Here is a 23,623-nt window from a genome sequence, read left to right as displayed (position 1 = left end):
CGCTGCAGGCTGACTGTCGGCTCCGATTGTCCTGCCAGTCCCCCGGGGCGGTGGCTAGCGTGAGAGCGACAGGCCGAGGCCTACCTGTGGCGCTGCCTGTTGCGTGGCAGAGGCAGCAGCGATCCCGATCCCGATCCCGTCCGTCCTTAAGTGGGGTAAATACAGAGGAAAGGGGGAGGCGGTAACACCACTGCGGGGGCGGGGGGGTAGAGGGTTCCCAGCTCACACCGCGATTTTCTGCGCCCACTGGTCCAGTAACCGCCCCCCCCAGCCTGCTGGCGCCACGCAGCTGCGACGAGCACCCCGCGCCAGAGGGCTCCTGCTGCTTGGTCCGACTCCCGGCGCGCTGGGCACGTTCTGGCTGGGCGACAGGCGGCTCCCCCGAGGCTGCCCCTGGGCACCACAGTCCCTCTCCCCCCCGCCCCGCCTCGCCTGACACTGCTGCCCGGCGGGCGCCGAGCGCTGACCAACGGCTGCTGCGCTCTGCCCGCGCGCGCCTCTCCGCGTAGGTTCGGGTCCCCCTGCAGCGCTGGAAGTGCCCCAGTGGCGGTCCCCCTCGGTCCAGCCCTTTAAAGGGCCCCGCGGGGGGCGGTGTGCGGCCAGGCGGCGGTAGGTGCCTTTAAGGGGCGCGGCCCTAGGAGGCGGTCCTCCGCTCTGGTTCCGGCTGGAGCTGCTGGGACAAGGCCGGCTCTGCACGGGGCTGCCTGAGAGCTTGGCTGCAGCCCTGCGGGCTCCGGGAGGTAGGTGAGCAGCTGCTGCCCGGGGTTCCTCCGCTCCCTGCGCACTGGGCGCGGTTCTCCCCCAGCTCGTCCGAGTTAGGCATCTCCCGTCGGCTGCTGGGGGTGCCGGCCGGGGGTGACGTCTTCCGGGGCAGTTCCCCAGCCGGGGGTGCGAAGAGCTGTGATCTGCCCTGGCTGGCTCGAGAGAAGCCCCGGGGGGCGGAGCAGCTGGGCCAGCACAGCGGAGCCTTCCCCCACCCCCAGCGCTTGCTTCCCTCCTGCGAGGGAGGCGGGTGCTGTTCCCCTACGCAGAACGCCAGGAAGGCGTGCCTGGTGCTGGTACCGGTACGCCGTTCCTCTACCCCGTACGCTTCCCTCCTCCTGGCGGGCCTACTGTAGGCGATTTATGTTGGTTGTCAGGCGCGGGGGGTGGGGGGCGAGGGTGAGCTCCTCCCTGGGCTCTCAGACTGCGGAGATGAATACGCAGGGGAGAGTGTGCCGGCAGAGCCCAGCAGTGGGCGCGCAGCCCACCCCAGCAGGAGTTGTTTCCAGCAGGGCAGGCCATCGTTTCCCTCCCTGTGTGAGAGGAGGAGTGTCTTCTGTGCCCAGGGGCCACGAGGGGGGTGGCACCGCCTGGTGTCAGGTTACAGAGCCGGGCTCGTACTAAAGGAGAAAGGGCAGGCAGAGCCTGTCCTTGCTCACCCTTTCTAGTAGATTTGTTCCACTTTTCTTTTAAGCTGCGTGGAGGCAGTGAAAACAAGATGCACTCGCTGCTGAAATGGTCTCTGCCATTGGCAGGCAGGGCTGGGTGGTGCTACCCCCTTCCCCCCCGGCGACCTGCTGCTGAAATCCAGGTTTGACTCTCTGGAGGGGATTTGGAGAATGAAATTCCTTCTCTTAATCAGGAAAGCCTTCCCTTCTTGGCAGCTAGAGCATTGCTGGCATGCTGCCCTGGAAGGTGCAGTCCTGCTGATAGTGGTAGCTGCTGGTGACCTAGGGAGAGGGAATCCCAAAGGAAACACCTTTGGGGGTAGGGTCAGAACTCCCCAGAAGGAAACCCCCGAACATCCCAGCAAATCACTTCTGTGGCAGGTTTGCAAAAATTTTAGTGGTGCTCAGAGGCCGCACCCCTCCAGTATTTAATCCCTTCTGTCTGAGGCTCTGGGAGGGAGAGGGGGTTTGGTCAAGCTCTGGATTGACATACAGGAATGGGGCCAGGTTTGGTGAGGGAGTTGGCATGCACAAGGGTGAGGGCTCTGAAGGGCTTGGCTGCAGGCAGGGGTCTGGGTTGCAGGCTCTGGGAGGAAATGGGGCGTCTGGGGCAGTGTTACGTGTAAGCTGTGCAGTTGTGTGGCCACTCAGGAGAAATTCAAGTGCTGCTGATTAGGAGAAAAAAGGAAAGCAGTCCTGTAGCAACTTACAGACTAACAATCTGAGTAGCAGAGTGCTCATAGCTAGTTTTTTGTTTTTTTTTTTTCTGAGGGTGCACATTTGCACATCTCATTGCATGTAAAATTATTCCACACTGGATAGGAAAAATCCTCACATGGATGGAAAAAATTTTGGGAACCTTGGTCTGGGGTACAGGCTCTGGGAGGGAGTGTGGGCATTGGATGTGGCTTGGTGCAGGCTCTGGGAGGATGTTCGGAAACTGGAGGGGGTAGATTCTGAAGGGAGTGGGTGTACTCAGGGAGAAGTGGATGGGGGGGGGATGCCATGCTTGCCTGGGGGCACCTCCCTCTGGCAATGCTCCTGGGAATGAGGGGGTCTCCGTGGCCTCTGTGCACTCCCCAGGCTCCAAGCATTGCCCCCAGCTCTGAATATTCATTGTGCTCCAGCACCTCAGGCCCCTATAACTCATTGCCTCTTTCTCTGGTTAAAGGAGAAATGTTCCTTGGCTCATCTCATCTCACTGGACCTGAAGAAACTGGGGCAGCTGGGACATAAGGGCAGGGAGTGGAGAGAGCCCAAGGCTGTACATATGCTGGGGAGGGGGAGGCAGGACAACCAAGAGGCCAGGAGTACAAGGGACAGAGAGTGGGGTGGTAGACCCCTCTGAGATTAGTTGCTACCTAAGTATAGGCTGGAGTTTGCTGGGTGACTAAGAGCTGGCACTTGTGCCCCTCCCTCGGCCTGTGTGGAGCGCTGCGATGGCTCTTGCAGCACCCAAATGGAGTCATGAGGTTGCAGCGTGCGAATGATGTCACTTTCTGATGCATGTTGTGTTTCAGGCATGTTCTCTGAGCTGAAGTTCCTGGTCCCTTGGGGCCACATTGCGGCCAAGACCTGGGGATCCCCGCAAGGCTATCCTGTGCTCTGCTTGCATGGCTGGCTGGACAATGCCAACACCTTCAACAGACTCATCCCTTTGCTCCCTAAAGGTGGGGCAGATCTGTTCTGGTGGAGCCTCTGGCTCACTGTGGGGAAGGAAGCTGCTCTGTGACTGCCTGCCTGCCCTGCCTCTCTTTCAGATTACTGTTATGTGGCAATGGACTTTGGGGGCCATGGCCTGTCATCCCACCGGCCTGCAGGCTTTCCTTACCACTTTCTGGACTACGTGAGCGAGGTCCGCAGGGTGACAGCAGGTGAGCAGGCAGGCAGGACCTGCAGGACAGGGAGCTTTGTGTTCCTGGATCCCATGTTAGTGACACCCCTGGCCTCAGCTAGACAGGACTCCTCTCATGCTCTCCCAGCTATGACCAGTTACCTTCTGGCTTTCCTCCTGGCTTCACTGTCCAGGCTGGTTTAACTCTCCTGGAGGCATGAAGCTGCTAGATTCTGTGCGCCCCCCACCCCACCCCCCACAAGTGCTCTGGGGTGGGGCCAAAATTGAGGGCTTCAGAGTGAAGGAGGGGGCTGTGGGTTGAGGCAGGAGAGTGGGTGCAGGGGGAGGTGTGGGCCCTGACTGCGGGTGTGGGCCTGGGGATGAGGCATTTGGAGTGAAGGAGGGGACTTCAGGGTTGGGCCGAAGGGTTTGGAGTGCAGGAGTGGGCTCAAGTCAGGAGGCTGGGGTGCGGGTGGGAGTTACGGCTCAGGAGGGGACTCGCAGGAGGAAGTTGCACTGGGGTGTGGGGTCTGTGAGGGATTTAGGGTGCTGGAGTGGGCTCTGAACCAGGCAGGGGGTTGGGGTGCAGGGTGCTTACGTGGGGCAGCCAACCTTCGGTGGGTAGGGAAGCTGGTGGCTCAGCACAGCCCACTCTGCTCTGCGCTTGCCTATACGCGCTGCCCCTCCCTGCAGCTCCCATTGACCAGAAATCCCAGCCAATGGGTGCTGTGGGGGCGGAGTCTGCAGGCGAAGACAGAGCAGGGATGGAGCTTCCCCTGGCGCTTTTGGCTGTTTGGCTTTAGCTTGTGGTGGGGTGGAGGAGGTGGCAGTATGTGGGGCCACATCCTCCCCCTGCTGCTTTTCCCCTCCCCTCCAGCCAGGCAGGGCCAGATAATGTGCATGGGCTTCAGTGTCTGCTGCCCTGGGCTGAGGGGGCAAAAAGATCCAGACTTCTAGCAGTCCGGAGACCTCCCATTAATTTCCCTTTCTCCTCATGAGCATGAAGAGTACAGGGGTCCACTTTTGAGCCCTGTTGGTTCAATTTAGTGCATCCCCACTGGGTGTGCTGAATTGAACCCTGGAAGATCGACCCTGAATGAGTCGATGTGCCGGTAAGTGTAGCCATACCCTTGAGTAATAACAGTGCTTCCCCAGAGACCGTGGCTCTGTCTGCCCTGTTCCCTATGAATACCCCACAGCAAAGCAGTGTGGCGTTCATTTTCCCTACAGTGCAGAAGGCAGCCAGGTTCCTTTGTCTGACTGATGGTCCCAGGGACTTTTGCCCTGAATGGGAATGGCTGCCCAGTACTGGGAGGCGCTGAGGCGGGAGGCTGGTCTCTCTAAGCCTGGCCTACTAACCCATTTTATGTCCTGCTTGGGAAGCAAAACATCAGTGAAGGCTCTCTTGAGGTGCCTGTGTGTGGAGAAGGGGTGAGTGGCCACCCACGACTGCCGCTGTATTTAATCAAGTGTCGCCTCTTTTTGCTTTTGCTTTATAGCCTTGAAGTGGAGTCAATTTACTCTAATGGGCCACAGTTTAGGTAAGTGAGTCTTGTCCCAGTGGCAGGCTGGCACCAGCAAACGCTGGTGAATGATTAACATGCAACACTGTATTTTGGGAGAAAACAGGTTGCAGAACTTTCTCTCAAAGTGCGAACAACCCCTCCATCCCTCCCCTCCCCTGACGGTTATGTGGCCAACATGCATCTCAAATGACACGTAATTTGCTCTCATTGAAACAGAACTGAATGTCTAGGCCTCTGGAGTGCCAGGAAGACAGACCAAATGCAAAGTGGTTTCAGCCGATTAGTGCTGCTTTCCTGAGCTGGGATAGAGTCTGAAACAATAGCCCGTGAGGGGTGACCACTTGGAAGCCTCTTATTGCTTTCATTGGGTTGCTAACTCCAGTCGTAAAAATGGCACTTAACATATCACTAACTCTTTAGTTGCTCATCACTGTGTCAGATGGGGTGGGTATGAAGTCCCTGAGGGAAATGAGATGTGCTGCAGGAAGAGAATGGCTCGTTCTCACCTTAGTTCTGGAGAAAAAAAGGGGAGATGTGAAGGGCGGGAGACAGAAGAATAGGAAAGGGAGAAGGCCCCACTGGAAGCCAAAAAGTGATCTGAATGATGCTGAATATAACAAAACAGGGCTTCCTGAGAGCCTCGCTGTTGCTGCCCATGCTCTGTCCTCGATTGCCGTCAGTGGGGAAATGCTGTGAACTGAGGGGATCAAGTACCTCTAAACTTATCCCTTGGCCACAGACCATAATTAAAAATGTTCCTCTCCTCTGTGGGTTTGATGCCCCAGATCTGATCTGTCCCAGCGGCAGCCGCACCATCCGGGTCCCAAAACACTGGACCATTTTCACTAGCAGCTCCTCAGTAGCCCAGATGTCCCCTGACGCAGACTAGGTGTGGGGTTTGAAGGGAAATCCCCCACACCCGGTTTTCCTAGAGAGCCCTTTACTGAGAGAGACACTGACTTGTGGTTTGGGATTCAAACGTCACGTGAGAGTCTTGCTGCCTTGTTCAACACGCCTAATGATCCCTAGTAGGCCACCCCACCACTACTTCCTGGCACCCTCATCGGAGCTGTCACTCTGGGGAAGGATATTGGGCTGGCTGTGTATAAACCAAGTGTCATCCTCTCTCTCGCAGGTGGGACTGTCGCAGGAATGGTGAGTACTGCAGCCTTTAGTCATGGGGCTGACTCAGCTGGGAGGGTAATGGTTCCTATAAGATGAAGGAATTAATGGGAGAGCCTGTATGGAAGAGAAACAAATTTGCGCCCAAGACGTGGGGAAGCCTCTTCTGGTACAGGACACATAAGAGACTTGTGCATGTTTTGGGCCAGCTAAGACCACAACCCTGCTCTCTGCTTCCCTCTCACAATATTGCTGTTTGTTTCCAGTTCTCCTGTATTTTCCCTGAGATGGTGGATAAGGTGATCCTGATTGAATCTTGTGGCTTCTTTCCAGCTCCTCAGGTGAGATTTTTTTCCCTTTGGCAGACACAGGACAGAAATGCAACAGGGTAAAGAAACCCACCTCAGGAGGTTCATTCATTGTTCTGCCTGGGAGGGGCGTGTTTGTCAGCTGTCTTCCCATCAGAGGACAAGCTGTGAAATAAGATGAGGCTGGTGCTTGTAAAAGGAGCAAGAATAGATACAGTAAAGCGGCATAGAAGATACCCTCTTTAGCAGTTCTGTGAGTTGCAGAAGGCGAGGAAGACTACACTTGCCGTATGCTATAGTGTCTGGGACACCATTCTTCTAAAAAGAATTGTGTATGGCACTAGAAACAGCGTAAGGACTCAAGGTCTTACTCTAGCTGTGGAAATTGTATTTCTGAACTAATGGAGAGGAGGAACAGCACTACCCCACCCTCTCTTTCCTGTAGTATTTGCTTGGAAGAGGATAGAAGATCATACCCTTTAAGGGAGGAAGTCCAGTGAAGCAGGAGTATAAGCAGCTTGCAAACACATAACAAAGCAAATGACAAACTAAACATAAGACAACTGTGGCTAGCATCACAGACAGAGTGGAGGCAGGAGCTGATGTCTCCGAACAGTAGGTCCCTGCTATTTGAAGAGTCTGCCCTACCACCTTCCCCAGCCATTCCAGGCAGCTCTTTAAACGGCGGCTTCACACTGTTTAATGCACCTGGCCAACTTGTTCTCCAGAAGTCTCATGAAGCTCTTTATCCTGCTGTATCAGGAGCCTGCCCCATCCGTTCTCCAGCCCTCCCAGGAAGCCCTTTAAATGGCAGATCAACATAGAGGACAATTTGCCCCCTTTTGTTTAAAAAAAAAAAAAAAAAAAAAAAAAAAGTTGGAATGCTCTCCGTGGAGCTGAAATAAGGGACTGTCCCAGTAAAACCTGGATGGATGGTCGGTCACTCTCTGTCAGGACACTTTCTGACTGCAAAGTGTGAAGGAACGAGCTGGAAAGACGTAAGGAAGCAATTCCTTTCTCTTCCCCAGGTACAGCAGTGGTCAGAACAGAGCTAAATGAACAACAGTAAAAGTCTGGAACCCCCTAGGGCTGGTATTGCCAACCCAAAATGTTCAAAAACCATGAGTCAGGCTCACCAAAACCCATGAGATTTGGCCTTAAAGTCATGAGATGATGTAAAATAATAGTTTGTGGTTTCAGTTTGCTGTTTATTGAGCCTGTAAGCTTCACTGGGCTCACATTTTGAAGCTTTGAAGCCATGAGGGCTACAAACTTACTTTTTCTGTAAGAATGGAGGCTGAAATAATCTCTCAGCCTTTTAACTCTAGGAGCTGAGGAATGAAGGAAAACTGATCTTTTTTTCTTTTTCATGAGAGCTGGTAAAATGGGATCTGAAGATATAAATTCTCTTGCCTGGCTATAGGCGCATGAAGTATGGATGGAAGCCACTTAGAGGCCATTTGCCAATGTCATCTCTGGGCCATTCCTCTGACTGTTTTGGTGACCCAGGAGAAAGTAACTGGAATGAGATCCACCAAATCCAAGTAGGACAGGCATCTACCTCCCACGAATAAGCATCACCGCTGATGATACCAAGCTGGGAGGGGTTGCAACTGCTTTGGAGGATAGGGTCATAATTCAAAATGATCTGGATAAATTGGAGAAATGGTCTGAGGTAAACAGGATGAAGTTTAATAAGGACAAATGCAAAGTGCTCCACTTGGGAAGGAACAATCAGTTTCACACGTAGGCCATGTCTACACTAGCCCCAAACTTCGAAATGGCCACGCAAATGGCCATTTCGAAGTTTACTAATGAAGCGCTGAAATGCACATTCAGCGCTTCATTAGCATGCGGGCGGCCGCGGCACTTCGAAATTGACGCACTTCGCCGCCGTGCGGCTCGTCCCGACGGGGCTCCTTTTCGAAAGGACCCCGCCTGCTTTGAAGTCCCCTTATTCCCATCAGCTCATGGGAATAAGGGGACTTCGAAGCAGGCGGGATCCTTTCAAAAAGGAGCCCCGTCGGGACGAGCCGCGCGGCGGTGAGGCGCGTCAATTTCAAAGTGCCGCGGCCGCCCGCATGCTAATGAAGCACTGAATGTGCATTTCAGCGCTTCATTAGTAAACTTTGAAATGGCCATTGCGTGGCCATTTCGAAGTTTGGGGCTAGTGTAGATGTAGTCATTCCTAGACAGTCTCTCCCCATTCTGTATGGCTACAGCAGAAAGGGATCTAGGGGTTATAGTGGACCACAAGCTAAATATGAGTCAACAGTGTGATGCTGTTTTTAAAAAAAAAAAGCAAACATGATTCTGGGATGCATTAACAGGTGTGTTCTGAACAAGACAGGAGAAGTCATTCTTCCGCTCTACTCTGCGCTGGTTAGGCCTCAGCTGGAGTATTGTGTCCAGTTCTGGGCACCGCAGTTCAAAAAAGATGTGGAGAAACTAGAGAGGGTCCAGAAAAGAGCGACAAGAGTGATTAAAGGTCTAGAGAATGTGACCTATGAAGAAAGACTGAAAGAATTGGGCTTGTTTAGTTTGGAAAAGAGAAGATTGAGGGCAGACGTGATAGCGGTTTTCAGGTATCTAAAGGGGTGTCATAAGGAGGAGGGAGAAAACTTGTTCTTGGCTCTGAGGACAGAACAAGAGGCAATGGACTTAAACTGCAGCAAGGGGGTTTTAAGTTGAACATTAGGAAAAAGTTCCTAACTTTCGGGGTGGTCAGACACTGGAATAAGCTGCCAAGGGAGGTTGTGGAATCTCCATCGCTGGAGATATTTAAGAACAGGTTAGATAGATGTCTATCGGGGATGGTTTAGACAGTACTTGGTCCTGCCATTGGGGCAGGGGGCTGGACTCAATGGCCTCTCGAGGTCCCTTCCAGTCCTAGTGTTCTATGAGTCTAATTAGCTCTTTTGTTGGCAGGGTCAGGAGAGAGGTCCAGGATTAGGTAAGCGAAGGAACTTGACCTCCCTTCTTCCCTCTAGAGATGAGCCATCCAAGTCAGAGGTGAGATACTAAAGAACTCATATTTTGCTCATATGGGTAGTAGTGTCCTAGGCCAGTGTTTATCATCAGGGTACATGTACCCTTGAGGGTACACTGAGGTCTTCTGGGAGTACATCAACTCATCTAGATATTTTGCCCAGTTTTACAACGGGCTGTATAAAAACACTAGTTAAGTCAGTAAAACCTAAAAGTTCATTTAGACAGTGACTTGTTTCTACTGCTTCATATGCCTTACATTGAAATGTAAGTACAATATTCCTCTTCCGGTTCATTTATTTGATGAGATGGTAGAAAGCCAGCAAGTTTTCAGAAGTAGTCTTCTGTGATATTTTTGCATGTTTTTGTAAGTAGTTATTTTTATGAGAGGTGTAACTTGGTGGTAGACAAAACAAATCTGACTCCTGAGAAAGGTACAGTAATTTGGACAGGTTGACTGGCGCTTGTTTCAAGACCTCAGACTACCTCAGGACTATGTTTAACTGGTGGTACGTGTATCCTTAGGTATATGCAAGAGAAGTCTGGGGATACTGACAGGGCTGATCCCCACTGTGAGTGCAAAAAGTGAGGTCCTGCCAAAAAAACCCAAAATCCAACCCTTAAATACCTTCCCTCTAAAAGGCTTTGCTTAAAAAGCTCCCTAAGATGACCGATTCCTTGACCTTGGGGGGTAATCACTGACACCACACGAGTGAGTTTTAAAAACCCTTTTAACCCAGGAAGACCCAATCAGGACATCTCCCTGTGGGGAACACCAAGGTCTTAACCCTCCCATAGGAGAGAGTTTAGAAACCCAGAACTATAAGCTGATAGCTGGCCGTTAAGTCTAAGGCATGCATATACATAGACCTTACTTGGGACACAAGAATTAAATCATTTGGTTGTTTTTGTTTTGTTTTGTTTTTCTTTTTTTTAAAAAAAAGAGGAAATTTATTTGCAAAATGAGAAAATAAATCATACCAGTTGCACAACAGAGAATTACTTCTCTGAGACTGAGTCTACAGGTTACAGGAGAAAGAATCAAATCATTAACCAGAGCAACAAAAACAAAGTTAGTCCGCACCAAATCCAAAATAATCATAACCCGATCACGTCTATCTATACATTTCTCTTCTCCTTACATACCTGTGGCTGATTTTGAGATAGCTGGGATATTTACTGGATTCATTCCAACTGCTTAGGCGTGATTATTTCTCTGTCCCTGCTGCATGAGTCATGCAGACAAAAGCCCTTCAGACTGCAATTGTTCTTAGTTCAAAAAAATAGTAACAGAGAGCTAGCTGTGTTAGTCTATATGCTATCGGAACAAAAAAGCAGTCCAGTAGCACTTTAAAAGACTAACACAAATTTATTGGGTGGTAAGGTGCTACTGGACTGCTTTTTCGTTCTGATAGTTCAAAAAAAGTCTCTCTCCCTCCAATTGGCTCACCTGACCACCCCCTGCAGAGAGTTGTCTCTGTAGGAGTTAACCCTTTCCCTGCATTCATTCAACAGATACCTACAGTTGTGGTGTGTGTTGCTTTATTTTTTTTAAAGGGGTACTTTATATTGCGGGGGAGAAAAAAAAAGTTGAGAAACACTGTCCTAGGCAATACCTTGTCCTCCTCTGATCACCACCTGCTCATCACTGTCACGGTGTGGTGCTGCTGTTTACCCACCCCAGCCCAGCGGTTGCTCTTCTGATGAGCTGTCTGTAGTTGGAAATGTGCTGGGAGATCCTAGCGGGTGAGAGGTGTTTATAAAAGAGTACAGTCTCTTGTGTTTCTGGCATTTCTCATTTTTAGGAGAGTGAGGCATGGCTGGACTCTAAGAGGAGGGTGATTGAAAGGCTCCTGAGTTTAGAGGAGAACAAGGCTCAGCCCCCTAAAGTACGCAGCCCCCAAGAAGCACTGCAGAGGTGTGTATGTTCCCCCCCACCCCGCCCCATTCCCACTCCCACCAGGTTTGGTCTCTGTGGCAGATGTCCCACCTCTGCCCTTGCAGAGTTCTTGTTACAGGTGGATGTTCTCCTGGACAGCATTAGTGGTGGCAGGAACCACGAGGAGCAGCTGACCCCTTTGTACCATCCCCTGCCTTCAGAATCAGCCACTAATTATTTCCCAGAATCTGAGCAGGAATTTGTACTTCATTGCCAGCCCCCTGCCTCCTGTGGGGCTGGAATATGTTGGCCATCGCTTGTCCTAGTTAGAGAGAGGAGGTAGGAGGGAGCAGACCAATCACCCTCTCTGTTGTTGCCTCCCACTCCCCTCAACAGCACATGCTGTGTCTTCCCTAGGCTATTGGAAGTCAACACCCACCTGACTGAAGAGAGCGGGAGGATCTTACTGCAGCGAGGAGCGACTGAGGTGCTTGGAGGTAAGGTGCCTCAGCTGCTCAGAGGAGTGATGGCCAGCTGGCTGTAAAGGCCTGGGGAGTGCCATCTGCACCCTGGCCTGAGCCCAAGAGCCGGGGCAGCTCGGTCGTGAGCCCCACATCTGAGTGGGTGACTCAAATTGGAGGGGGCAGCTTCCTGCTCCTGACAAGTATGGTCCAAGCCCACCTTTCTCCTGGGGCTTAATCCACTGAACGCTTGAATACAAAGAAGAAACCCCAGGTCCGACTTTTCTCCACATCCCTGAGATAAGATTTCGGCAGTGGCGGATTAGCCAGTGGCCCAACAGGACTCCTGCTCAGAGGTCCCAGTCAACTGGGGAGGGCTGGAAAAATGGGTGCTTCTTTATCCCATTCGGGACCCTGGTGGGAGGTGGGGAACTGCAGGTGGAAGGGGAGAGATGGGCTCTCACTTGCTCTGGCCCCACAAAACGCTAATCGGATCTTGGGGTAACTAAAACTACAGGGGGAGCTGGAACCGCAAGGTGACTCTCCACCCTGTGGTGTCTAAACTCTCTCCTTTCTTCCCAGGCCTAGTGTACAATAGAGACTTGAGAGCCCTTGTGGTGAGTGCTCATATTCTCTCTGACTTCATGCGGCCCTTTGCTGAGAGGAAAAGGACCTTGGATGAAGCTCTGCTTGGGGAAGCAAGCTTCCCAGCCTGTGGCCCTGGCTCTGGCCCTGTTCTGCCCTTCCACACCACCCCTCTCCCTCTTCTCTCAGCTCATCCATTCCAGCCAAATCCCTGAACCCAAATGTGGCAAATGACATTGGGCCTGGGGGGGTGGGGACCACTTGCTAAAGGAGATGGAGCGCGTTTTCCACTGCTTGACAGATTGTAATAAGGATCAGAATAAGGGGATTTCGGCGTTGGCAGGGTCCTTTTGAAAAGGACCCCCATGTAGATGAACCGTGGCGCTTTCGAAGTGCTGCAGCTGGCAGCATGCTAATGAGGCGCTGAATATTTACTTTAGCACCTTATTCGTATTCTTCGATTGGTCCATTAGCATGGCCATTTCAAAGGTTTTGGGTTTTTTTGTAAGTGTAGACGTAGCCAGTATTTCTAAGCTGATTTAATATTTTAAATATACTCTTAAACTTTCATAAAGTAACCAGCCCAGATTCTCATATTTAAACTCAGTGAAACAAAGACATTACTGCTTAAGAGTTTTTATGGGTTTAATGTTATGCTCATAGGTCTGGAAGCTGGAGGGCTTTTCACTTTTAAGTTAACGCTATGGGGAAGAGGCGCCATCTGCAAGCTGCAATTGCCTGCAGTGGGAGCCTTCATGAACAGTCAGGAGGGGGATAGGGTGAGGGGAGCAGTTGAGCGCTAACAGCTAGAGGAGACATTGCCTCCCCTTGCCTCTTCTACCTGCTCCCCATGCTTAGGTCACATCACATCCGTGCTTTCCCCCACCATGTTAAGTTAAGTGACAGGGATCCCTCTGGGAGCCTGGGTTACACTCTGAGCTTGTCTCCACTGTGGAGTGGATCAACTCTGTGGCGACTGATCCACCAGGGGGTTTTCAGATAAGCTAAATGAACCACCAGTCATTCTCTGGTCAACTCCAGTACTCCACCAGCACAAGGTGTTAGGGCAGTTACCAGGGGAGCTGCTTCTGCCGAACCAGTACAGGGTGGGCTCAGTGTTGAGTAGATCTGAGCTTTGTGGACTTGAGTGACCCTACTAATGGAACTCAAATTGCATAGCTTAGATCGATCAGTCCCTGTAATGTAGACTTGCCCTCAAGCAACATCCACTCCACAGCTGAGATGGAGGCTCTGAGACTGAAGCATCAGTGGTTGATTTAGTGAGTCTATTGAAGACCTGCCAATCTGACCCCGGATCACTCTGCAGTAGGGCCTATAGGGTCCCCCCCCACCCCCGTGAGGGGAGAAAGTTAAGCTGACAGGAGAGTTTCTCACATAAACCCCACAATAACTTGACCTAAAGTGCGTTGACTCCGGCAATAGTATTCACGTACCTAAGGTTGATTTTCTGCAGTTGTGCGGGGCCGAACCTAGTGGAGAGAATTTACCGTTCAGCTTTGGAACCCCACTGTGGCTAATGGGATTTCCTAAGGACAGGCTTGGACAGCCTATGCCGGTGTCTGTGCAGCTGCATCGTCACTGGAATTTTAGCTATCCTGTGCTAGCCAGTGCGTCTGTCAGTCTACTCTGCAATCAGCCCCTGACTGCAGTGTATGCCTGCCCCGTGCCACGGTGAGAGTAAGCCTCTCCCAAGCCCCAGCCTAGCCAATAGGCTGTAATGTGAAACAGGCCTGCTGACAGGAGGGGAGAAGTGGGGCAAATGCACGGAGCTCCCAGCCACCACTGCCACTACCTCAGCAGCAGTGGCAGCCAGAGCCCTGGGCCCCTTTGAGTGGCTGCCGGGGTGCTGCTCTTTGCAGCTTCGAGGGCTGGGGAGGGGGCAGCACCATGGTCCAGGAAGTGTTGAGAGCTGAGTGCCCTTGGCCCCGCCCCTTTGGGGGGGCACGAAGCTGCCCTCCTTCCCCTTGCCCCAGGTTGCGTGGTGGCTGTCAGCCTCGCTGGTTCCAAAAGTCAGGTTCCCTGCCAGCCAGCGAGCACAGTTGCCCCTTCCTCTGAATTTACGGGTGTTTAATGTCTCCGTTTGTCTTTGGATCTGCAGAACAATCAAGATGCCCTGACGCCGGAACAGTGTGCGCGCTTCTTGAGTAAAATCCAAGCCAGCGTCCTAATGATCATGTGAGTGATGCGAAAGCAACGCCCGCTGCCTGCCCCTTTCTACCAGACCATGCCCAGGGTGGGTGGTGTGCTGGAGGGCTGGGCTGAATAAAAAACCTCTTCATGTGTGGGTGGTAGAGGTAGGGGTTGAATGCTGACCGGAATTAAATAAGCTCAGACACAACGCCAAAGGGACAGAGCTAGTGCTGTGCTTGGCTGCTTCTCACCGAGCCATAGTGCCACTTCCTGGAGCAGGCCCCACCCCTTCCTCAGTTTCCTTTACCTACCTCAGGGGTCTGCAACCAAAATAGCAAAAAGTCATTTTTTCAAATTCAGTTACAAAATCACTGCTTCCAGAGCCGCAATGCATGTGAGTATGAGACAGTCCTTAATAAATAACCTCAAACCGTACTTTTTGTCGCCCCTGTTTTTAAGAACAGTGCACACAATGGTTTGTATCAGTTAGAAAGTTTAAGGTATTTTCATCCCTGGGTTGGAGAGCAAATGAGGAGAAGGAAAATGCTGCACCTGGGGATAGGCTCTTAAGCAGGAAGGAGCAATGTTCACCTCAACCCTCCACACCGGTGTTTACAAAAAAAGGTTGAGAAAGTCATCATCATCAATACGCCCATTGGTGTCTGATGCCTCTCTCTCTATTTCCTTCCATCTTTCCCTGTCCAGTGCAGACTGGCTTAGTTTCTGTAGACTAGCTCCACACCAATCTACTACATCATCTACCCATTCTCTATGGGGTCTGCCTCTCCTATTCGAACCGTCCATTGTGCCGATCTCTCCATTTCCTTCCAAAGCAGCTCTAATTTTCCAGTTGCCCGCCGTGTTCGGACGTTCCATGTTCCAATGGATAGCGTACATGTTAGCTGTACTTTTCTTTCAGTAGCCAACTTACCGACCCAACCCCGATCGCTCGATTTGGTATCACGGACCTTGTTCGTCCAGATGACGTCCGAGCCGGCATCTCTTATTTAGTTGTACTGGCATCAGATTTCATTCGTGGTGTTGTTTGACAGTCAGGTGCATCGACACACATCTGACCAACCCTCCTCCTTCATCCAGGCTTGGGACTGGCATGGGGCTCTCTGTGGCTTCATGGCAGAGTTGTTGAGAAAGTACCTCCTTTTAAAAAGACATTATAAGTGCCTCTTCCCCCACTTTAACCCAATCCCTCTGCCCCTCTTGCTTTAAACCACTTCCCTCCTCCGCAGCCGGGCACCCCCAGCCCCTTGTCCCTGCTGTTATCCAACGCCACGACTTGCTGGAGCTGCCCCCCGCCCCCGTTGCCAACACTACACGCTTCTCCGTCAAAGTGCTGCGAAGGAGGTGCGCACACAGGGGTACACTGCGCTCCTGCAGCTCTGAGCATTTTATTGCTCAGAGACATGTGTGGCTGGGGCAAGTGTAGCCCCTCCCCCTGGACTTCTCTCGTGTCCTGGGCTCAGTAACCTGCCAGCAGCATGAGCTCTGGGGCCTAGCCTGGCCTTGCCCGGGGGGGTGCAGTAGAGAGCCCTAGAGGAGTCAGTGGCGGCAGCAGCGTCTGGAGCTGCAAGTGACTTCTTAGACTTGCATGTGGCTCTGGAGCTGCAGGTTGCTGACCCCCGCTCTGACCTCCTGCTGCAGCAAGGTGGGTTGGGGGGGTGCTCCCAACAGGTGGGAAGGGGTCACAGTGCATGCGGGGGTGGAACTAGCTCCCTGGGGCTGTGCTGAGAGCACAGGACGGAGGGAACTCGTGCAGCCAGCCCAAAAACAGCTCCTTACCCAAGTTACGTCTGGGAAGGGGCACAGTACAGCTGGCTCCAGAACTCCCAGCACAGCCTCGGGGGAGGGGAGTGCTTGGATGGTGAGGCACCTACAGCGGGCGCCCATGTGTGAGCAGAGGAAGGAAGGCTGGCGTTGAGGTGTTCCTCTGGCAAGGGTGAGCCGAGCCACGCCTAGTGGAGGGGTCTGGCCCGGCAAGTAGCCCAGTGAGTGAGGGGCTCCCTGCCCTGCTGCATCTGAAGTATTGAAACTAAATTTAATTGATTTAATGGGCGGCAGGGGGGATCATCCCACCTGTAAAGGTGGATTTCCTTATCCTTTATCCCCAGGCTTAGGTGGAGTCACCCCCTTTTCTTGGAGATGCCTGATTAAAAGGGTTTTCAAAGCTTGTGCCTGTGGACTTGTATGCACAGACTCCAAAGGGGACACACGTACAACCTGTGCTCCGGTTCTCCGCTGGGGTACATGTACCCCCAAAAGACCTCATTGTATCCCTCTGTACGTCAACTCATCTAAATATTTGTGTAGCTTTACAAAAGGCTACATGAAAACACTAATGCACTGAAATGTAAGTTCAATATTCCTGTTCCAGTGGATTTATTTTATAATTTTCTTCTTACCCCATAGTCAAGAATTTGTCAGTACTAGTGTGACACTGACACTGGTGTATTTTGTTGTAAGTGAGGTGAGACTTGGAAAAATCAAGCTTCTGAAAGAGGTGGAGTACTCAGGAAAGGGAGGGCATCACTCTTGTAACCTTTGTTACCCTGCTCTGTTATGGGGAGGAAGGAAGAAAGAGAAATCTTTGTAGTGGAGCTTTCATGGTGGAAATACCCATTGTGTGATATTGCTCAACTCATGGTGTGTGGGTGGGTGTGGATGTCACCTGCTGTTTTCTGCTGCTAGCTTGCTTCTCCTGTAAATCTAACCCAACCCAGTTTACACTAGCACTGCGGGAGTGGGCTGGAATAACCGTGGGAGAAGCTTGAGTATTAAAAGGGGTGTGTCCCTGTGCCCCTTCTAGTAATGCCAGGTGCCTGCCAGAAGGGCCGGGTTCAGCTCCTAGGGGATTCCTGTTAAGGATACAACCAACCAGTTCAAGCCCCCACCTAGTGGCCTGGGACAATCTCACCCCACTTGCTGGATGCCTGTAAAGCAGTGTCGTTCTCTCTCTCCCCGCCCCCCCCCCCCCCCCCCGCCCCGGCAAGCACAGAGTCTAAGATAGAAACAGCTTATTTAATGACAACAACCTACCCCAAGTTCACAGTGACAGATGCAGTGTATCTAAGCAAAGGAGAGACAGACCCCTTTAACAAGATACCATCTCCATACGCTATAGAACCAAGTCTCTTGCTGGGGCTTTTTGCCCTCTCCCCACACACAGTTACAGGGTGTACCTCTCTCGGTGCAGTTGGACCCAGAGCCCACAGATGCATCACCAAGGCAGTACTAGCTCCTCCTACTGGCCACCTGCCAGTCATGCCATCAGTCTGTCCACTGCTCCCTTACCAGCCACCCACTGGTCGTGCTGTCTGTCACTCCTCCTACTGGCCAACCCACTGACATCTGCTGGGGAATCATCCTGAGGCAGAACCCTGTGATTTCAGCTCTGTATGGCCTCAGGGGCTATTCCATAATTTCAGTTCTAACATGGAGTTTCATTAAGACCTGAGTATGCAACTTTGTCTTTCAACAAGTAAGGAGAACTAATCAAGTCAGATTTATAACTACATAGCCAGCAAGCTAGCTTTACTAACGCTTCTGCCTTACAATGCTTTAAACCAGGGAGCCCTGTGTAATCAAGTCTTAACAGCTGTGGCGACTGCCCTGTCCTGCACAACAACCCAGAGCATTGGTGAGATCCCACAACTCCCACACTGAGTGTGGGCATAAATTGTGATTTTTATAAAAATGTGTTGACAATAGACAAAATCTCATGGCTTACTTGCTAGCCATTAGGCTTTGCCTGAAAGGTATCACATGTGCATGCCTTTGCATTCTCATGCAAATGAGCTCTGGGAGGCACATTCCTCCCAGCCTTCAGCAGCATTGTGTTCCTGCTGCCACATTCCTTACATCCCCATCCCTGCACTCCAAGATTACAGTGGCTGAGCGGGAGAGCAGCGTTTTGGAGTCTACCTTTAATGTGAAAAATTAAGCAAAAATGAATCTCTAAAGCTATTAAAAAACTTGGAAAATGTTTTGTTGGAAAAACTTGCAAGCTAGAGCACTAAGGCAATGAGCAGATTTACTTTGGGCAGGCTCTACTGTAATATAAGTAATGATATTTTGAAAAAAGTTTTTCACTTTTTAAGGGGAAGACGCACTAAATATGGCAAAGCAGAGACAAAGGGGGCCTGTTTAGTATGTTATTGGGTCCTACTTTAAGACATCTAAGCCTTTCCAAGATGTGTGTGAGCAGTGTCATTGCATTTCTCAGGTTTAGGTCTGTCTCTCTCTCTCTCTCTCAGAGTTGCTGGCAAACCTTGCTAACATGCATGTGGTGATCAATGGCAATGTCTCACCAGGGAGGCATTCGTAGAGGACTGGCCAGGCATTGAATCAAAGCGTGATGTAGAGCAGATGGCAAACAGCAGGTTAAAAGACTAGTTCTGCTCCCTGTGAAGTGCAGAGGTGAAAGTAAGCAAATACATGCTGATGCAGGAGTTATTTACAGAGCTGGCGGGGATCCCGGGTGCAATAGGCCAGTAACTGTCATGAAGTTTGTTGCTTTCACCCCAGTGAAGTGCATGGCAAAGATATTCATGTCACCGGGAGCCTGACTGGGCCTGAAGTGTGTAGCTCCTACTGTACCTACCAATAGTGAGGGATGATGGGGCAACCCAAGGAGCCACTAAGGAGTTCAAAAGTGGAGCTCATTGTAATACCTGCCTCTTCTAAAGCCCTGACCAGCAGTAGATCTTATGCTTTACAAAGGGACTCAGTGTCAGAATATCAATAAACTTGAGAAGGTCTTTAAAACTCTTCCTTAACTATTTCTCATTGTATAAGTTTCTCTCCCAGTGATGCTAGCCTGGCTTACCTGTTTCTCCTCTCCGAGTTGGAAAAACCCATCACTGAAACTAATTTAAGACTGCTGCCACTACCTCCCCCTAAGCCCTTCTCCACTGCCTGCAGTCATCACACATGAGGTGAAACGAGTAACTCATAACTTGTCTCCCCTGCTTGTTGCTTTCTCGCAGAGGACAAGACATGCAGGGCTGGCACCGTGGCCATTGCTTTGTTAGCAAGCGTGCCATTTACTGCCTCTCTGACTGGGACCTCGGAGCGCCTCTGTGAAATATGAAATAAAACTCCACTAGACGTTGAGGGAGAAATGGAAGAGGGGAAACCAGCTGGTTTTGCCTCTCTTGGTTATTGGCATTTGTACTGCAGAAGAACATGTGCTTGGGAGTCTAACTGATCCTTCTGGATTCAGTTGAAACCAGTATTGTCTGGAGAGGCCATCTTGAAACTTGGGGGAGAGGACTTGTAATCTCACATTACCCCACCTGGTGGAAGAAATGTGGTATTACAGCCTCCCCATAAAAGTGACCATTGGGAAACTGCAAAAATACTCTTGGGGGGTTTATTTTGCATTCTGTAACTGGTCTGTTTTAGCATTTCCTGAGCAGCTGCTCTTAAAGCCCCCTTGTCCTCTGTTGGCCAGAGGTGGCTAATGGCCTGGATTGAGTGGATTAAAAAAAAATTATGCATGTGCACTGGAGGTGAGGGTGGAGAGCCACACAGGAGAGATGGAGGGGAGTGTGGGTGGGTAAAGCTGGTCTTCAGATCCTAGGTGTAAAGCCTTTTTGGCTTTTGCTTTCTTAAAAGGTTGACTGTCACAGAGATGAGGCCTGAGAAGGGTAATTTCCTGAGTACATGCATTATGCTCAATGCACTCTGCAGGGGCTTTGATGGGTAATGGACTCCTACGTTGGTCTCTCCCCTCACTCAGCTCTGAGTCTAACTGTCGGTGTCCACAACAGTTGTGTGGTCCAGTCCCAATCCACCCATATGTGATCACGGAAGGCAAAATGAGTTAGTCCAATTTCTGTCTGTTCTTTGCCTCTCAGGGAAAGAGATCAGCTGCAAATTGGCCTTAGATGTATGGGATCTTACACAGAACCTTAATTGTTTTCTAGAGCCCAGGATGGAATTTTTAATCCTGAAGTGGAAAACAGTTTCCCATACTTTGTGAAGTCCCTGCACACAATGTTCCAGTCTATGCTGAAGGAGGTGAGAGCAAGCACCAGCCTAGTTGTGGAGACCCACAGAAACAACACCTATGAAATAACTCTTCCTGTGGACACTCATTCCAAAAACCAGCCTCCAGCTGGGGCATTCAACTGCACTAGCTTTAGTGCCAGAATTTCACACCCTGCCTCATTCCAATTGCCTGCTTGCTTTGAAGCCAGAGCCCCCAGTTACCAACTGCTAGACCAAGATGTGTGGGACCTAAAAGACTCCTTCAAAGGAGACCACTCATACAGACAGGTGCATCTCCCTGACTGACCCCCAAGCCTACCTTTCAGAGCAAGAGCATAGCAAATAATGCGTTCCTTTAGTAAGAGGCTGCCTGGAAGGACCCCACATTGGGCTCCTTCATCCTGAGGAACCAGCTGCCCTGCCTTAGAGATCTAGCTGAGAGCACCATGTGTTGGCACTTGTTGCTGCAGGGGGGGTAGAGGGGGGGGTCTAGCTTCCCACCCAAGCAAACCCCTTGGGTGTCAATCCAGAGGGAATAGCACCAGGATGTGAGAGACTCCTGCCACAAAGGCAGGGGAGGAGGAGTGTTGGGGGGAGAAATGAAATACCTGGGTGGGGTGGGATATGGAGGTGTGAGAGAACCAGGATTTGGAGGAGAGAAATGGAGTGGGATGGGAGGAAGACTAGGGAGAACAGGACGCAGGGGAGTGGGGCAGACCCCAGGGTTCATAAGCTAAGTGGAAAGCAGAGGGGAGCTATGACCATTCTGGAGTCCCTTGAGGGAGCCCCCTACCCTCAGTCTGCAGCCCCTGCCTTCCCCAAACTTACCCTCTTAGCTAGTGATCCTGAGGCCCTTGGGTGATGGGTCCATTCTGCTTCCCAGACCTGACTAGTCACTAGTGTAGCAAGGAGCCCCTGTGCCTTTTAAGCAGCCAGCTGTTGAAGGCTCAGCTGCTGGTATGAAGCAGTCAGACCTAGTGGTCAGCCATCCCAGCCAGATTTTAACAAGTGTATTGGGGAGGAGACAGAAGGGGTGGGATAGCTGGGTGCAGGCTGCCATGTGGAAAATGAGCTTGACACAGGAGATGGAGAACAGGAAGGTGAGGATGGTGTGGTGGGGTAGGATACGGGGGCTAGATCCCAGTGAGCCGGGCTGGCTGGGGCTGAAACAGCACACCCTGGCTAGAGAGAAGCAAAAGTAGGACAGGAGGGGCAGGCAGGAGGCCACATCTGCCACTAGGGGAAGTGGGAGGGCCCTCCTTCCCTGGCTGATCTCAGGCCAAGCTGGCAGGAGTTAAGCTACCTTGAAGCTGCATGGTCCATGTGGATGTCTGTGCACATGGGCAGGCTGCTGTTGAGGACTTTGATCTAGTCCTCTATGAAATCAGCTTAAAGTACTTAAGGAAGCAGTAAGGCAGCAGCCCCACACAGCAGCTAGGGTGGGGCAGTGCATGGCTTGGCATGCCCTGAATCTGCTGCCTCGTTTGCCTGTGTCTACAGCAGCCTCTGGCCCCAGGCTCAGTTCTCCTCTCTGCTGAAGAAATTTGCGGGTTGAACCATCTCACTTGATCTTCACAACCTCAAAGCACAAGATGCTTATATTAATTGGCATGGCTCTAGCATCTGCTAATGACCTTTAAGTAAAACATGTACCCCCAACATTTAGCTTGCTGACTTCCTGTTGCAGTGAGTGCCACACGCTGACTGCATATAGAAGTCCTCCTTCCTATTCACATCTTCCTGTGTTCTCTCCCTCTAGCGCTTCCAGTTAGCCAAGGTGCCTGGGAATCATTTTGTCCACCTAAATGAGCCTGAAGTAATAGCTGGGCTCATCAACGTCTTCCTAAAGAGGGACCAGAGCTCCAAAGCCAGACTGTAGCCAGCAATCCTGCATCTGGGTTTGGTTACCAGCTTCCTGGGGCAAAGAGAACCAGTGACCGGAGCAAGAATCTTAATAGCCTCACCTGCCGCACACTAAACCTTGAGGAGGCTGGGCCCTGAAGTTTTGCTGATCATGATTTTTCAATCCGCAGCTGAGCCTATGGACTTGGACAAGCATGGAGGAGTCTCCTCAGGAAAGAGCTGAGCAAACTGGTGTTCCCATGCAGCTGGGGAGGTACCCCACCTTGCACCTCCACTTCCCGTTACTGCTTCTGCATATAAAGTCCAATTCCCTGTTAAACCGTGTGAAATGTCAATCCGAGAGAGAGAGTGTGAGTGAGTTTTGTTGATTTGCTGCCCTGGAAAGACAGAGGGATAAGCCCAGACATACTTCCCCACCACTACCTACAGCTTACATATAAACATACAAGTGACCACGTTGAGCTGGTATGACATTTCACCTCTCTCCAGCTCGTAGCTGCCTCCTACAACAAATCAGATTCTGCATTTCTTGTTTCATTTAGTGATTTAGCCAGAAGTGACATGACTATATTCTGGCACAGTAGCACTCACAGCTGCTGGGTGCCTGGTGCAGGCTCTGCCCCTTCATGGGTTACAGGAGAGGCTGCATCCGGTGGGAGAATGCCAGGATTAGTTCAAGTCTGTGAACCAACATTCATGTAGATTCAAGACACCAGGGAACTTCTTTCTTGACAGAGGCTGCAAAGGCAGCACCCATTCTAGCCTGAGAGGTGAGCCGCTGCAGCTTGCCCCTTCCCAGAAGGCAGGTGTCCGAGGCATCTGGGGAAACTACAGTGGCTTTTTGCTCACATGCTGTCTAGGATTAGGATAGGAGTAGAGGGTGGCATTACTTGAGGGAGAGAGACAACCCTGTAGGAATACAGAGCTTCTCACAGTGTTAGACTATGAAAAGCAACCACTTTGATGCATTTTCCAGTGTCCACTCAAAGCTGCACTGATGCATCGGGATTTAAGTGACACCAAAGATAATCCAGAGGACTCGCTCTTCCCACCTGCTAAACAAGCAACAGCCTAGCTGCCACTGCTGCAGTAAAAAGGGGACACTTGCTCTGAAAGAGCGCTGGGCTGTTAAAAAAACAACAAAAAAAACATTCACCTGTGCTAGAAAGGAAGGGTAGGAGAGGGTTGTAAGAGAAGCAGGACTCTGCAGGGGCTCCCTCCACCAAACATGGCTATACAGACAGGTTCCTCCTACATCATCCTTGAGCTGTTAAACACAAGATGCTTTGGTTCTGTGTTCTTGTCGATGCTTAGCCAAGTAGCTCAGTGCCCTACAGACACAAGCAGGAAGCTGCTGGAATGCTACATCCCTGACAGCAGAGGGGCAAACATGAACAGCATTCTAGTTAGCCTACAAAACACCACCACTGTGCTTACCCCCCAGCTGTTTCTGGAAAACTGCCTCACTGC

The 23,623-nt window shown here is 51.3% G+C and overlaps 1 protein-coding gene across 6 annotated transcripts; it reads left to right on the top strand.

The window, feature by feature from the left end:
- Positions 1-5: 5 nt before the first annotated feature.
- On the top strand, positions 6-22,493 carry SERHL2 (serine hydrolase like 2). 6 transcript variants are annotated; one of them, XM_075010341.1, is made up of 13 exons: positions 6-155; positions 2,951-3,100; positions 3,191-3,304; positions 4,764-4,805; positions 5,926-5,945; positions 6,179-6,253; positions 9,149-9,232; positions 11,014-11,126; positions 11,505-11,584; positions 12,131-12,165; positions 14,253-14,329; positions 20,227-20,320; positions 22,050-22,493. In XM_075010341.1, the coding sequence occupies exons 2-13, from the start codon at positions 2,953-2,955 to the stop codon at positions 22,167-22,169; spliced, it is 1,002 nt and encodes a 333-aa protein (XP_074866442.1). In that variant the 5' UTR covers positions 6-155; positions 2,951-2,952; the 3' UTR covers positions 22,170-22,493. The 6 variants fall into 6 exon arrangements, with proteins under 6 accessions (XP_074866442.1, XP_074866480.1, XP_074866452.1 ...); XM_075010351.1 differs by lacking the exon at positions 6-155 and adding an exon at positions 619-744; XM_075010332.1 differs by lacking the exon at positions 6-155 and adding an exon at positions 626-740.
- Positions 22,494-23,623: the final 1,130 nt, after the last annotated feature.

The sequence above is a fragment of the Carettochelys insculpta genome, chromosome 1, assembly GCF_033958435.1.
Source record: "Carettochelys insculpta isolate YL-2023 chromosome 1, ASM3395843v1, whole genome shotgun sequence".
NCBI lineage: Eukaryota > Metazoa > Chordata > Testudines > Carettochelyidae > Carettochelys > Carettochelys insculpta.
Note: the sequence above shows the minus strand (reverse complement) of the source record. Positions and strands in the feature narration are given on the sequence as shown.